Here is a 15,449-nt window from a genome sequence, read left to right on the forward strand (position 1 = left end):
GGCACATTGTACTGGAGATAGAATCCTCAGATAATCTGGTGCCGGCCGCAAGAGGTGGCTGGCCAGAAGGGTTTAAGCTGTCCTGAGGAAGGGGGGCGGGGCCCAGCTGCTTCTAGGGAGAGGGAGTGTGACGGGAAGAATTCGAACCAGAGCGCCCCCCCCCCCCCACCCCCTGCCAGGGATGTTATTAACCCCCTAAGTGCCCTGACACCAGCAGATCACATATAGAGGGGAACCTCCTCCGCTCCCTTCCCTGCTTGTCCGCCGGTGCATGTTCCCGGTCTGCAGCGGGGGATGAAGTTGCGGTCGGGCCTAAGTATTTGCGCACGGCCAACCGGAGCTGTCGGTCGGCCGGAGCGCAGAGGGACCTTGAGCGAGAGCGGAGCGGCCGCTTGCGTCACTGATCGAACCCCCTTCCCACCGACCGGACTGGGAAGAGAGCGGGCCGGAATGCTTGCGGCGGCCGGCATCGTTCGTGTGTTAACCCCAACGGAGCGGCGCTTCCTGGTGCCTGCTCCCGAAAGGGCGGAATCCGGTGGTAGCTGCGGGGGGCCGAGAGGGCGGTGCGCTCACCTGACACCAGCTCCTGGTCCGCAGCAGAATCACTGATCACCTGCGCATGGCCTCCCGCTGTGTGAAGCAGCGCCTGCCTGGATGTTATTAACCCCCTAGTGCCAGCGAAGCCGTCAGCCTAGAGGGGAGTGAGAGGGAGTCCTGGTGGTACCATAAATAAAAGGCTTGTGCCTGTTTCCTGGTGCCCGAATCCTAGGAACAATTGCCACCAAAGAGAGAGGGAAGGAGGGGGAAGAGGGTAAAAACACACTTACCTAATCCCGTGTACTCACCTCATCTTCATCCTCTTCACCCTCCCTAACTGGACCCGCAAGGTCACCTTTTCCAGCAGAGTCACCTCCTCAGCAGCTGGCACCAGAGTGGCAAAAGTCTGGCATGGCGGGAGGGTCTTCTTTCTCTTTAGCGGACTTAGGTGACCCTTCTGCTGGCGGGATGCAGGGAGCGAGGCTGCCCTGGTCCACCTTGTCTTCTTGTGGCGGAGGAGGCGTGGCGGACCAACGCTGGCGTGCTCCCCCGGGATAACAGGGAGAGGAGGCAAGACGACCACTGTTTCCTACCTGAAAAGAAGGAAAATAAAAAAATAAAATAAATCTTCAGGAGGTCTTGCCTCCTATTGACACTAGAAAAAACCTGAAGCTCTCTCTCCAGGCTTGAGGGGGTATAGCTGCCAGGGGACGAGCTAACAGCTTTATCTAGTGTCAACGCCTCCTAGAGGACATAGCTATACGCACGGTTCCTGTGTCCCCCAATGAATATGGGTGAGAAAATAGCATACCGCCTGAGCCAAGACCAAGAAGTGAAGAGCAGTGTGGACCACCAGTCCAGCATTGGAAGATCAATGAGGGTCATTATAGTTTATTAATTTGTTTTTATCCCTATGTGGTCCAGTTTTATAAATTCAATTCCCCAGAAAACCCCTTTAACCATGTTGACCCTCAGTCTCAAGAAAGAGAAGACACGGCGCACACTACAGAACTGACTATTCTAGAGCCAGGAACAGCAGGTCCCGAGTACACTCCACAAGAACAATTAATATTTCCAGAAGAAAGACACATAATGACATAAATCAGGGCAGCGAAATTATAAATGTAGATGTCGTTCTGACAACGTCTACACCCATCTGCTTTTGATAAAGTTTTACAAACCGCGCTGGAGTATTTTATATGCTATAAATTAGAAAACTGCCTCAGATAAGCAAAGCAAACATCAGAAACAGCTCCGCGTCCCATTACTCATCCCCAGTCTGAACACTTATGGACATAAAAAGGAAAGGACACATACTTAGGCCGAATGCACACAACCGTGTTTCTCGTACGAGTGTATTACTGTAGTGCAGCGGCGGCATGAATCGCACGGCGTCATAGAAACCAATGGCGCCGTGCGCTCCTGCTCTCAGCAGGAATCCAGACCGTGAAACACGGCCATGTGCATTCGGCCTTAGAACTATAGGGGCAAAAGTTCCTCCAATAACATATTAACCACTTCCTTACTGAGCACAGCGCCATACCTTATATAATGGCTGTGCTTGGTATTGCACTCAGCCCTATTGTCGTTAATGGGGCTGAGCTGCACCTAGGCCACGTGATCGATGAACTGGCTTAGAAAAAGCTGAGAAGGGACACCCCAGCCTTCTCAAACAGCTGATCAGTGAGGGTCCTGGGTGTCGGACCCCCAGTGATCAGATACTGGCTTCTCTTCTGTCTTCTTTGCTGTGCACTGGAATAGGACCTTTGATGACTTCACTGTGCTCATCACATGGTCCAATCACATGGTTCATCACCATGGTGAGGGACCATGTGATTGGACCATGTGATGTGACATCACCACAGGTCTTTAGCCGGCAGCTCAACATTACAGAAGACGACAGAGATCCGCAACTACGCGATCAAGTGGACTCTGTGAGTAATTTTTTTTTATTTTTTTTTAACCCCTTCATCACTATTTTAACTTATTAACTGTATTCAGAATGCTATTATTTTCCCTTATAACCATGTTATAAGGGAAAATAATACAGATCGGGTCCCCATCCCGATCGTCACCTAGCAACCATGTGTGAAAATCGCACCGCATCCGCACTTGCTTGCGGATGCTTGCTATTTTCATGCGGACCCATTCACTTCTATGGGGCCTGCGTTGCGTGACAAACGCAGAATATAGAGCTTGCTGCAATTTTCACGAAACACACAAGTGATGCATGAAAATCACCGCTCATGTGCACAGCCCCATATAAATGAATGGGTCCGGATTCAGTACGGGTGCAATGCGTTCACCTCACGCATTGCACCCGCGCGGAATACTCGCCCGTGTGAAAGGGGCCTTGTAATTTTAGAAGCAATTCTTAAAATGTTTAAGGAAATTTCCAAAACCCACTTTTTAAGGACCCGTTCAGTTCTGAAGTCATTTTGCGAGGCTTACATAGTAGAAACCCCCATAAATGACCCCATAGAAACTACACCCCTTAAGTTATTCAAAACAGATTTTACAAACTTTGTTAAACCTTTAGGTATTCCACAAGAATTAAAGGAAAATGGAGATAAAATTTCTAAATTTCACTTTTTTGGCAGATTTTCCATTTTAATCAATTTTTTTCTTAAACACATCTAGGGTTAACAGCCAAACAAAACTCAATATTTATTACCCTAATTCTGCGGTTTACAGAAACACCCCATATGTCGTTGTAAACTGATGTAAGGGCAAACGGCAGGGCGCAGAAGAAAAGGAGCGCCGTATGTCCCATTTGAAGCCCGCCAGATGCTCCTTATAGTAGAAACTCCCAAAAAGTCACCCCATTTTGGAAACTACAGGATAAGATGACAGTTTTATTGGTGCTATTTTGAGGTACATATGATTATTAATTATTAATCGCTGTATATTACGTTTTTTGGGAGGCAAGGTAACCAAAAAAAGGTTATCTGACAGGTTAGTTCATGTGCTAAGTCAATGGGAACGGATCCGTTTGCATTACCATGAAAACAAAAAAAAAATATATATATATATAATTTTTTTTGTTCATGATAATGCAAACAGATCCGTTTTGACTTTACATTTAAAGTCAATGGGGGACGGATCCGTTTGAAAATTGAGGCATATTGTGTCAACTTCAAACGGATCCGTCCCCATTGACTTACATTGTAACTCTGGACGGATCCGCTTGCCTCCGCACGGCCAGACGGACACCCGAACGCTGCAAGGGCTGGACGGATCCGTTCGGGCCGCTTGCGAGAGCCTTCAAACGGAGCTCACAAGCGGAGTCCCGAACGCTAGTGTGAAAGTAGCCTTACACTGCTGGGGCTCCGATGGGAACTGCCACTGAGGAGAAGGGGAGAGGGGACCCTGTGGCCACTGCCACCAATGATTAATACTGGGGGACTTGGGTCAGGGGGCGCATTGCGCCACCAATGTTTTTAATACTGGGGTGGGGGGGCGCACTGCGCCACCAATGAAGATAATTCTCTTATTAATTCGTATACAGGAGGCGGGAGCTGGCCGCAGAATAACAGGGGGGGGGGGGGGGGGAGACACTGCTTCCTTCTCCCCTGTGCTGCTGAGGAAACACGGATCGCGCTGACAGCAGCGCGATCCGTGTTCCCGATTCGTTAACGGAATATCGGCAAAATAGATGCCGATACCAATAAGTTTCAAAATCCTGAATATCGGCCGATAATATCGGTAAAACCGATAATCGGTCGATCCCTACCTAATATGTATACCTTTTCTTATTTCTTTAAGTTTTACACAATAGCATTTTTGAAAAAAAGAAATATATATATATATCATATTTTAGTGTCTCCATAGTCAGAGTCCGTTTTTTTATTTTTTGGGGTGATTGTCTTAGGTAGGGTCTCATTTTTTGTGGGATGAGGCGACAGTTTGATTTGTACTATTTTGGGGTGTATACGCCTTTTTGATCGCTTGGTGTTGCAATTTTTGTGATTAGGTGACAAAAAAAGGTCTTTTTTGGGCACAGTTTTTATTTTATTTACAAGGTTTACCTGAGGGGTTAGGTCATGTAATATTTTTATAGAGCTGGTTGTTACGGATGTGGCAATACATAATAGGTCTACTTTTTTTTTTTTTATTTAACTTTAACACAATAATAGCATTTTTTTTTAAACCAAAAAAATGATGTTTTAGTGTCTCCATATTCTGAGAGCCATAGTTTTAAAATTTTTGGGGCGATTGTCTTATGCCGGGGCTCGTTTTTTTGCGGCATGAGGTGACTGTTTTATAGGTACCATTTTGGGGGGCATATGCCTTTTTGATCGCTTGGTTTTGTACTTTTTGTGATGTAAGGTGACAAAAATGACTTTTTTTACACCTTTTTTAAAATATTTTTTATGGTGTTTATCAGACGGGGTGGCTAATGTAATATATTTATAGAGCCAGTTGTTACGGACGCGGTGATACCCAACGTGTGTTTTTTATTCTTTTTAAAAAATTGTTATCATAAATTCAGGCTAATGTTTTGTTTTTTTCTTTTTTTACTTAAAACTAATTTTTTTATTAAAACTTTATTTCTGTCCCACTATGGGACTTCAACTTCTGTGTGTCTGATCCCCTCTGCAATGCATTACAATACATCTGTATTGTAATGCATTGCCTGTTAGAGTAATACACTGAGTAGGAGACAAGCCTGGGGCTGGATCTCCTCAAACCCCATCGGGCTGCCTTCTCACCCATCGGGTCCCCGCCACAGCAGCGCAGGGACTCGATGGGCTCCCTCACCCGCCACAAATACTTTCTCTGCCGCAACCAGCGCTGACCGTGACATAGAAGGGGTTAATCTGCCAGCATCTGCCCAGCTATCAGGGACTTCTGGGTCCCTGCAGTCATCAGGCGCGCACCGCTCTGGTGCCCGCCCGATCACCATGACGTAATAGTACGTCAAAATGCAGCAAGTCACCTGTCGCCATGATGTACTAGTACTATTACGTTACGTGTCGGGAAGGGGTTAAACAAGGACTGTAGAAGTATCATTCTCCATCTCCAAACAATGTTGAGTCGTTGATCACGGGGGGGGGGGTCCTACTGGCAAGACTCCCTGTGTCCCTGCTTTTCTGAACCTGTTATAATAGAAAGAGAGAGCTCCTGCCGCAGATAAGACGCCAGCATTAGACAGGTAGAGAGAACCAGCAGCAGTCAGTATGGGATAACAGTGCCAAAAGATGAAGGTCTCCTCGCTGTTCCCGTCTGCTCCAGGCCTAACACACAGAATAATACGTTTGCATGCAGTTATTTATTAAGTCCATCAAACCCTTCATGACTGAAGGAGATTTATAGCTGCGATTTTGGCTTCTGCAGACCTCACCAGAAATTACTATTTCATTTCTCATTTTACCAGAGAAAATAGTTTTTCCTCGTTTATCAGGACACACGGGAAGCTCGGCTGGACGACTTTTCAATATACACCTTCAGCTAAAGAACAAAATATGTCATCGTTCTTCTACTGCAGTGCCGATCACGTCTTACGTAGGTATAGAAGGAGACTTACTACGGTTAGTGCGGGCCCATTCACTTTTGCGGCCCCATTGAAGTGAATAGGTCTGCACCCGAGCCGCAAAAATTGCGGCTTGGATGCGGACCCGAACTACGGTCGTGTGCATGAGGCCTTATACTTACCTGCTCCCTGCGCTGTTTTAACTTGGCAGGGCATGGCCATGGTCACATGCATCTCTGCAGTCAATCACTGGCTTCAGCGGTGATGTGGCCACAAGCAGCATGTCACTGCTGAAGCCAGTCATTGACTGGAGCGGTGTATGTGACCACGGACAGGTGTAAAAGTGCAGGAACCAGAAGATGGAGGCAGCGGGGGCCAGGGCGGCAGGAAGCAGATAAGTATGCATCGTCTGGTTCAGGGGCCACGCTGCAAGAACTTGTTAAAAGTCATTTTTACAGGAAAAGTGGCGACATTTCCTTCCTGCCTCTTATTTATAAATCAGCGCTTTACTTCTCCACTGCAGAGGACGGCGCTCCCCGGTTATTACCACCTCCTGCCAGTTACAGGCGCCATGCAATAACCAGTAAGCATTTTCCCTTACTAGTGGGGAAAGCGCTTACTGGTTAACACTATAATAACCAGGCCTGAAGAGACTTTTTTTGTGATTTAGAGCACGTGGTGGTTCGAACGGTTGTAACTTTGAGTTGGGACTACCAAAATTTTTGCAACAATTTTTCACTTTACACATAGGGCCTTATAATTTATTTTTTGGTTTTATTCGGGGGAAACTATACAAAACATTTTTAAAAAGTTTTTTTTCAAACAATAGCTCCTTATTCTTTAAATATGCAAAGTGCCACCAAAATAAATTATTATAATTAGTTCCCTATTTTGTGTCAGTCGTTTTGTTATACAATATGTATAGTTTCACGTGAATGGGGCGATAATGGCGACGGTTTTGGTTGGTGTGGGTGTTTTTTTCTTTTATGCATTACATTATTTTATTTTTTTCATCTTTTTTAACTTAATTTTTTTATATATTTCTGCTATAAATAATATTCCCCAAAAGGTCACAAAAAGACCTTTGGGAGACACTGACACCTTGTTAATTTTTCCTTTTATTCGTATTTTGTTAATATTTTATTGTATTATCCCGTGAGACTTTTCAAAGTAAGAACTTCGGCTCACCTGAGCCAATACATTCTAACACTGTACGGAGCGCTCGCTCCGTACAGTATTCTAATGAAGTTGTATGTGAATCGACTTCGGACATTTGATCCGAAGTCGATTCGCTCATCCCTAATTAGCAGGAGTCAGTAAGGGGATGATGGAGGGTGTAGTGGGCGGAGTATAAGCATTTCCATTTCTGGCTGACCTTGCAGCACACGGGAAGTGTTGTGGCTGCAGCTCATCTACGCCCACAACTTGGAAATTTGGGCTGTAAACAGCGGAGCATGGAGCCTGATATGAAGACTCAGGAAAGGGTGACGGGTGCACTAGGAGATTAGACGAACTTTACACAATGAAATGACATTTTTACGATCCCGCATTCAACCTCTTTAATTTCAGCTAGAATTAATAAATGGGGTTCATATTCAGTAGCTTTTTAAAGGGATTTTCCAGGCTTTTAATACTGATGAGCTATCCTCAGGATAGGTCAACAATATTAGATCAATGGGGGTCTGACATCCAGCACCCCCCCCCCCCCCGCCAATCGGCTGTATGAAGAGAAGGCACACACCAGGCGCACGCACCATCTCCCGTCTTTCTTCCTGCTTGACTGTAAGTGATGACATTGCTGGGGAGTGTGCCAATACTCACCTACATGCCACACGTTACAATGTACACCATGCCTACTGTTTAAAAAAAATAAAGCATTAGGCACTTACGTGTTTTAGGTCTTTGAGGACTTGCTCGTCTACACCTTCTTCTGCAAAAATGTCTGCCACTCCCTCAATAACATCTTCGATAATGGACTTGTAAAGCTTTGGCTAAATAACACAAGAACAAGAGCGACGTGAGCCAACGTGGGAACCACTTCAAGTGACTGGAAGCTTGTAGAAAATGGCAAGTAAACAGGGGAAACCAAAATCTGCACCAAATGGCTACTGTGACTGCGCAATTGATGGGAGCAGTGTCAGGTCCGGCAGCCTCTCCAATAGCCTATACTGGAGAGGGAACTCCCACAGCCACCGTCCTATTCAGAAGGCCGGACCATTCATTCTGTGATCAGCAAGGGCCCGTAGGTCACACCCCACTAATATTAGTTCTGCAATGTTCATTTTCCCTAAAGGGGTTGTCCAGATTCATGATGGGGCGACCTGCAGTAAAGAATAAATGATTACTTGCCTGATGGATCTCGCACCGAAGCTCTGGTTCTCCCAGCTGCATCGCTGACGTCACATCAACACATGATCGCTGCAGCCAATCACTGGCCTCTTAAGTGCACTACTGAGGCCAGTGATTGCCTGCAGCAGTCATGTGCTGACCAGATGACAGAAAACAGAGCCCTGCGAGGAGAACCGGAGCAGTGCCGCGCCATCTGTCAGGTAAGGCTTCTTTCACATTCGCAGCACGGCCTTCCGACAGGCTGTTTCTGCATAGAAGGTCGGGAAGTAACCAGACAAAAAATGCAGCGAGCAGCGTTTTAATTTTTCTTCTGGTTAAATCACAGCATATTTGCCAGGTAGCAGCCAGATCTCCAGATGATGGCGGGCATTCCTGGCGATGCCGAACCAGGAGAACTCTGGTAGGCTGTTCCCTGCTGGAATGCTGTGCCGCAAATGTGAACAGGCTGATCCCCCTGAGTTTTCTGGTTTCCGCTTGAAACCGGAAAACCCCTTTAACCCCGCTAGCTGAAACCCCCTTAATGACCAGAGCACTTTTTACACTTCGGCACTACACTACTTTCACCGTTTATCGCTCGGTCATGCAACTTACCACCCAAATGAATTTTACCTCCTTTTCTTCTCACTAATAGAGCTTTCATTTAGTGGTATTTCATTGCTGCTGACATTTTAACTTTTTTTGTTATTAATCGAAATTTAACGTTTTTTTTGCAAAAAAAAAATGACATTTTTCACTTTCAGCTGTAAAATTTAGCAAAAAAAACGACATCCATATATAAATTTTTCGCTAAATTTATTGTTCTACATGTCTTTGATAAAAAAAAAAGTGTTTGGGCAAAAAAAAAAATGGTTTGGGTAAAAGTTATAGCGTTTACAAACTATGGTACAAAAATGTGAATTTCCGCTTTTTGAAGCAGCTCTGACTTTCTGAGCACCTGTCATGTTTCCTGAGGTTCTACAATGCCCAAACAGTAGAAAAACCCCACAAATGACCCCATTTCGGAAAGTAGACACCCTAAGGTATTCGCTGATGGGCATAGTGAGTTCATAGAACTTTTTATTTTTTGTCACAAGTTAGCGGAAAATGATGATTTTTTTATTTATTTATTTTTTTCTTACAAAGTCTCATATTCCAATAACCTGCAACAAAAAATAAAAAATTCTAGGAACTCGCCATGCCCCTCACGGAATACCTTGGGGTGTCTTCTTTCCAAAATGGGGTCACTTGTGGGGTAGTTATACTGCCCTGGCAATTTAGGGGCCCAAATGTGTGAGAAGAACTTTGCAATCAAAATGTGTAAAAAATGGCCTGCGAAATCCGAAAGGTGCACTTTGGAATATGCGCCCCTTTGCCCACCTTGGCAGCAAAAAAGTGTCACACATCTGGTATCGCCGTACTCAGGAGAAGTTGGGGAATGTGTTTTGGGGTGTCATTTTACATATACCCATGCTGGGTGAGAGAAATATCTTGGCAAAAGACAACTTTTCCCATTTTTTTATACAAAGTTGGCATTTGACCAAGATATTTCTCTCACCCAGCATGGGTATATGTAAAATGACACCCCAAAACACATTCCCCAACTTCTCCTGAGTACGGCGATACCAGATGTGTCACACTTTTTTGCTGCCAAGGTGGGCAAAGGGGCACATATTCCAAAGTGCACCTTTCGGATTTTGCAGGGCATTTTTTACACATTTTGATTGCAAAGTTCTTCTCACACATTTGGGCCCCTAAATTGCCAGGGCAGTATAACTACGCCACAAGTGACCCCATTTTGGAAAGAAGACACCCCAAGGTATTCCGTGAGGGGCACTGCGAGTTCCTAGAATTTTTTATTTTTTGTCACAAGTTAGCGGAAAATGATGATTTTTTTTTTTCTCTTTTTTCCTTACAAAGTCTCATATTCCACTAACTTGCGACAAAAAATAAAAAATTCTAGGAACTCGCCATGCCCCTCACGGAATACCTTGGGGTGTCTTCTTTCCAAAATGGGGTCACTTGTGGCGTAGTTATACTGCCCTGGCAATTTAGGGGCCCAAATGTGTGAGAAGAACTTTGCAATCAAAATGTGTAAAAAATGGCCTGCGAAATCCGAAAGGTGCACTTTGGAATATGTGCCCCTTTGCCCACCTTGGCAGCAAAAAAGTGTCACACATCTGGTATCGCCGTACTCAGGAGAAGTTGGGGAATGTGTTTTGGGGTGTCATTTTACATATACCCATGCTGGGTGAGATAAATATCTTGGCAAAAGACAACTTTTCCCATTTTTTTATACAAAGTTGGCATTTGACCAAGATATTTTTCTCACCCAGCATGTGTATATGTAAAATGACACCCCAAAACACATTGCCCAACTTCTCCTGAGTACGGCGATACCACATGTGTGACACTTTTTTGCAGCCTAGATGCGCAAAGGTGCCCAAATTCCTTTTAGGAGGGTGGTAGCCGCCGCAAAAAACCGCCCCCTCGTCGTGTTGATTGACAGGGCCAGCCGCGATCTCCTCCCCCGGCCGGCCCTGTCAGCATTTTAAAAATCGTGCGCCTCTGTTCATTCGGCGCAGGCGCTCTGAGATGAGGAGGCTCGTCTCCTCAGCACTCCCTCGGTGCGCCTGCGCCGATGACATCACCGCAAGAGAAGACGTCATCGGCGCAGGCGCACTGAGGGAGTTATGAGGAGACAAGCCTCCTCATCTCAGAGCGCCTGCGCCGAATGAACAGAGGCGCGCGATTTTTAAAATGCTGACAGGGCCGGCCGGGGGAGGAGATCGCGGCTGGCCCTGTCAATCAACACGACGAGGGGGCGGTTTTTTGCGGCGGCTACCAGCAAGCAGACACCCTACTTGCTGGTAGAGACCTGATTTACATATTATAAAACTTCGTTTTTATAAGAAACGGCTGAATGAAAGTAAGTAACACCATTATATTTTCATATATCGCACTATAAGGAATGTAACTAGCCCAAAAAAAAAATATGACTTTAGTGGGATGACAGAAGCCCTTTAAAATAACAATTCTGGAGCATCTTCTCTTAGAAGTTGTGGTTCTACTCCATGGAAAAGTCATATTCCAGGCGCAATGGAGGGGGGGGCATTTTCATGAGCCAGTGCCTAGTATCGTGCATAGGTCCTCTAACACTTGACCATTCATGGTGCAGCTCTTCCATATCTGACATCAGATCAGACAGAAAAACGTGCCTGGACAACCTTGTCAGCAGATTTCTCCTAAAGTCTCACACTGCACAGTACAGAAGAGAACTGCCTGCGAGCCCCTTTACTATACTGCGGAAGGGCACAGCGAGACTTTAGGGTACTTTCATACTAGCGTTTTTCTTTTCCGGCACCGAGTTCCGTCCTAGGGGCTCAATACCGAAAAAGAACTGATCAGTTTTATCCTAATGCATTCTGAATGGAGAGCGATCCGTCGAGGATGCATCAGTTCAGTCCCTCTTACGTTTTTTGGATGGAGAAAATACCGCAGCATGCTGCAGTTTTCTCTCCGTCCAAAATTACTGAACACATGCTGGCATTAATTTCCATTAAAGTGTATTAGTGCTGGATCCGGCATTAAGTGTTCCAGCAAAACTGGATACGGCTTTCCAGTTTGCGCATGCGCAGACCTTTAAAAATGCAAAAAGAATAATAATACCGGATCTGTTTTTCCGGATGACACCGGAGACACGGATCCGATATTTCAATTCATTTGTCAGATGGATCCGCATCCGGATCCGTCTGACAAATGCCTTTAGTTTGCGCCCGGATTGCCGGATCCGGCAGGCAGTTCCAGCGACGGGACTGCCTGCTGGAATCCTCTGCCGCAAGTGTGAAAGTACCCTTAGGAGAAGTCAGGGCCAGGCATTATTACACCTGCCAGGTCCTGGCAATCAAAGTGCAGAGGGTTCAGCAGTTGCAGAGACAGCAAAGCCTCTAAGTGTAACGGCAACGCCCCCATTGCTCCTAGAGGCTCATTTGCATATATTAAAACATCATTCTTCTCAGCAATGAGGACACATATGAACATGGGACCAACACAGATGTCTTCAGCTGCCAAGCGCACATGTAACAGGTCAGCCAGTGTCATAGGGACAAAACTGCTGACAGATGCCCTTTAGGCTCCATTTACACGTCCGCAATTTCATTCTGCATTTTGTGGAACGGAATTGCGGACCCATTCATTCCTATGGGGCAGAATGATGTGCTACCCGGACACGGAATTGCGGATACGCACTTCCGTTCCGCAAAAAAATAGAACATGTTCTATTCTTGTCCGCAAAACAGGCATATTCTATTAGTGCCGGCAATGTGCGGTCCGCAAAATGCGGAACGCACATTGCCGCTTTCCGTGTTTTGCGGATCCGCGGCTCCGTGTATCCGCAAAACACGTTGCGAACGTGTGAATGGAGCCTTAAAGAGGACCTTTCTGGAGAAAAAAAAAGCTCACCTTCTCCCTGGCTGTGACGCTCTCTGCTGTGAATGGATCGCGGTACAGCCGGGGAGAAGGAGACGTCCATTGAGAAACTATGGCGTCTCCTCCTCCCTGTACCGATGCTCAGGATTAATATACCGAGCAGGAAACCTGCGGGGGGGGCACAGCGGAGCGTAGGAGCGATATTTAAAAAAAAAAAACAGGCAGGGTGACAGCATTAGCTTGAGGTACCCCACAAGGAAAGGTATATATCTAAACTAAAAACAAAATAAAAGGTCCTCTTCAAAGGCTATGTACACCCTTGGGGGCAATTATTGTACTCATTTTGAGCTAAAAATATATTTTTTAATTGGTCTTTAATAAATGTATGGCATCCTTTTTTGTGTACGTAGCGGAGATGCTCTAGGAGCACCCTTTGGATTTTCTCTCTTTTCCGTCAGGCAGGGAGCTGATGGCTCCTTATGTCCGTTCTCTGACATTATAAACACTCATTATCGCGCAGTTCTTATCTTAGGCCTCATGCACACGACCGGTGTGTGTTCTGCGGTCCACAAATTGTGGATCAGCAAAACAAGGATGGTGTCCGTGTGCGTTCAGCAATCTGCAGAACAGCGCGGACAGACACTGATATAATTGCCTATTCTTCTCCGCAAAACAGACAAGAATAGGACGGGTTATATTTTTTTGTTGCGGACCATGGAACGGCGCTACGGATGCGGACAGCATCTTTTGCGGCCCCAGTGAAGTGAATGCGTCCGCATCCGAGCCGCCAAAACTGCGGCTCAGGATGCGGACCAGAACAACGGTCGTGTCCATGGGGCCTTACTGACGAGAATGTGGCTGAAATAAGTGTTTATGACCTCTTAGCGGTTAATTAGATGATCGGCACAAAGTGAAAGTATCAGTCACACAGCTCGAAAAACAGTCAACCCTTTGTGACAGAACAGCTCAATATTTTTAATAAAGGTCAATTGAAAAAAAAAACATTTTTTGCCCAAAAATTTGTCAAATGCAATCATAAAAAAAATGGCCTCCGAAGGTGTATATAGCCAAGTAATGCAGGGATCTCAACTCTCCCGGAGGTTCAGGGAGTCTCCCGCTATTAGGGTCCATTCACACGTCCATTGTTTCTTTCCTGATCTGTTCCGTTTTTTGCGGAACAGATCTGGACCAGTTCTGTACCCATTCATTTTCAATGGGTCCTGAAAAAATAATCGGACAGCTCAATGTCTGATTTTTTTTCAGGACCCATTGAAAATGAATGGGTACAGAACTGGTCCAGATCTGTTCCGCAAAAAACTGAACAGATCAGGAAAGAAACAACGGACGTGTGAATGGACCCTTAGATAGCGGCTCCCTGACACCCGCATGTGAAACAATATCTCCCGCAAAGGTTTATCTCAGTCAGATAGCAGAGCAGAGAGATAAGAGAAGTGACAGGACAGAGTTTAGTATACAGGTTGAATTAACCCTTTAGGGTCAAATTGGCTTCTCAAGGAGATATATATGTTAAAGGCATCCCTTCTGTCTCATTCAGTAGTTATAGAACTATTGAGAGATGCATTTTAAAAAAAATACATTTACACATTTAACCCTCCATTTTAATTATATTATTTACCCCAGTGTTAAATTCACACCCCCTGGATGCTTTAATCATATATATATAAATATGATAATTTGGGGCAGGGTAATGAGCCCGGTCCTCCACACCATAGAGCAAAGTGTGCAGATACTGCATATGTTTGGAAAATGTAATAAAAAGTTTGTGGAAAAAAAAATAAAAGAAAACCTCCCTGAAATGAGTTTTTGCAGGTTGGGATGTCTGAGTAATGTCACACAACCCGGCGGCGTTCAGTCAATGCCCCGCATCCTTGAAGGGACATGTGACATTTTGTGGGGACGCTGCGGTATAGCAGATGTCTTTAGATGGTTTTTATAATGTATTTTTTTTATTTTTTTTGTAGCTGGAGGGACAGGACAGAGACCTCACAGGCTCTTCTATAATAAGCTTGTGTGTGGACTGACTCTGAGGCCTTGTATCCCACAAGTATGAAGTGGGTCAGGATTAAAGGGGTGCTCCAGCCAAGACATTTACCACCAGTTCAATGTACAGGTGATGACGTTTACATTGGCGGGGAGGGCGCACCCACTAGAATGCTATATATATGCCCCAGGCTTACAGCAGAATCAGCCGTATACACAAGGCTACATTCAAAGCCTGTCCTGTGGATGGTTGGTAGTGGTTTTGGGCAGGAGACCCCTTTAACACCCACGTCAGTCTCCATTCCACCTGTAATAGACCAGTATCTCCACCACACAAGGCTCTGAGGACATATCACCACTACTCAGGAACACAACCGCCACTGCGTTTCCTCAGCCCTTACCACGGGGTTTGGATTGCCAGCGTAAGCCATGGCTGAAGGCCCGGGCAGAGCCCTCCACCGCTCTCCCGTCGGGTGTGACCCTCCCGCAGCTCCTCTCAGCCGCTGCAATCACCCGAGGAGCGTTCGCTCACGTGATTGGCTGGGCGATGTCACATGACCGTCCATCATCCGCACCTGCCGGCGCCGTAATCAGAGAGGGCGGTGGGTACAGCGCCATCTAGTGCTCGCCGCTCAGCAGTATAGAGACAGCTGTGTGTAGGCGGCCATGTTTGGAGGCCTAGGCG

The 15,449-nt window shown here is 45.9% G+C and overlaps 1 protein-coding gene across 1 annotated transcript in view; it reads right to left on the reverse strand.

Moving 5' to 3' along the window:
• The window catches only part of GTF2A1L (general transcription factor IIA subunit 1 like), a 75,317-nt gene extending 60,122 nt beyond the window's left edge, over nt 1-15,195 (reverse strand). The window contains exons 1-2 of the mRNA XM_044292487.1: nt 15,166-15,195; nt 7,900-8,001 (exon numbers count right to left, since the gene is read on the reverse strand). Of these exons, the coding sequence (XP_044148422.1) occupies nt 7,900-8,001; nt 15,166-15,195 (132 nt within the window). The remainder of the gene's footprint in view (nt 1-7,899; nt 8,002-15,165) is intronic.
• Between the last annotated feature and the right edge of the window lie 254 nt (nt 15,196-15,449).

Source organism: Bufo gargarizans, chromosome 4, assembly GCF_014858855.1.
Source record: "Bufo gargarizans isolate SCDJY-AF-19 chromosome 4, ASM1485885v1, whole genome shotgun sequence".
Classification (NCBI taxonomy): domain Eukaryota; kingdom Metazoa; phylum Chordata; class Amphibia; order Anura; family Bufonidae; genus Bufo; species Bufo gargarizans.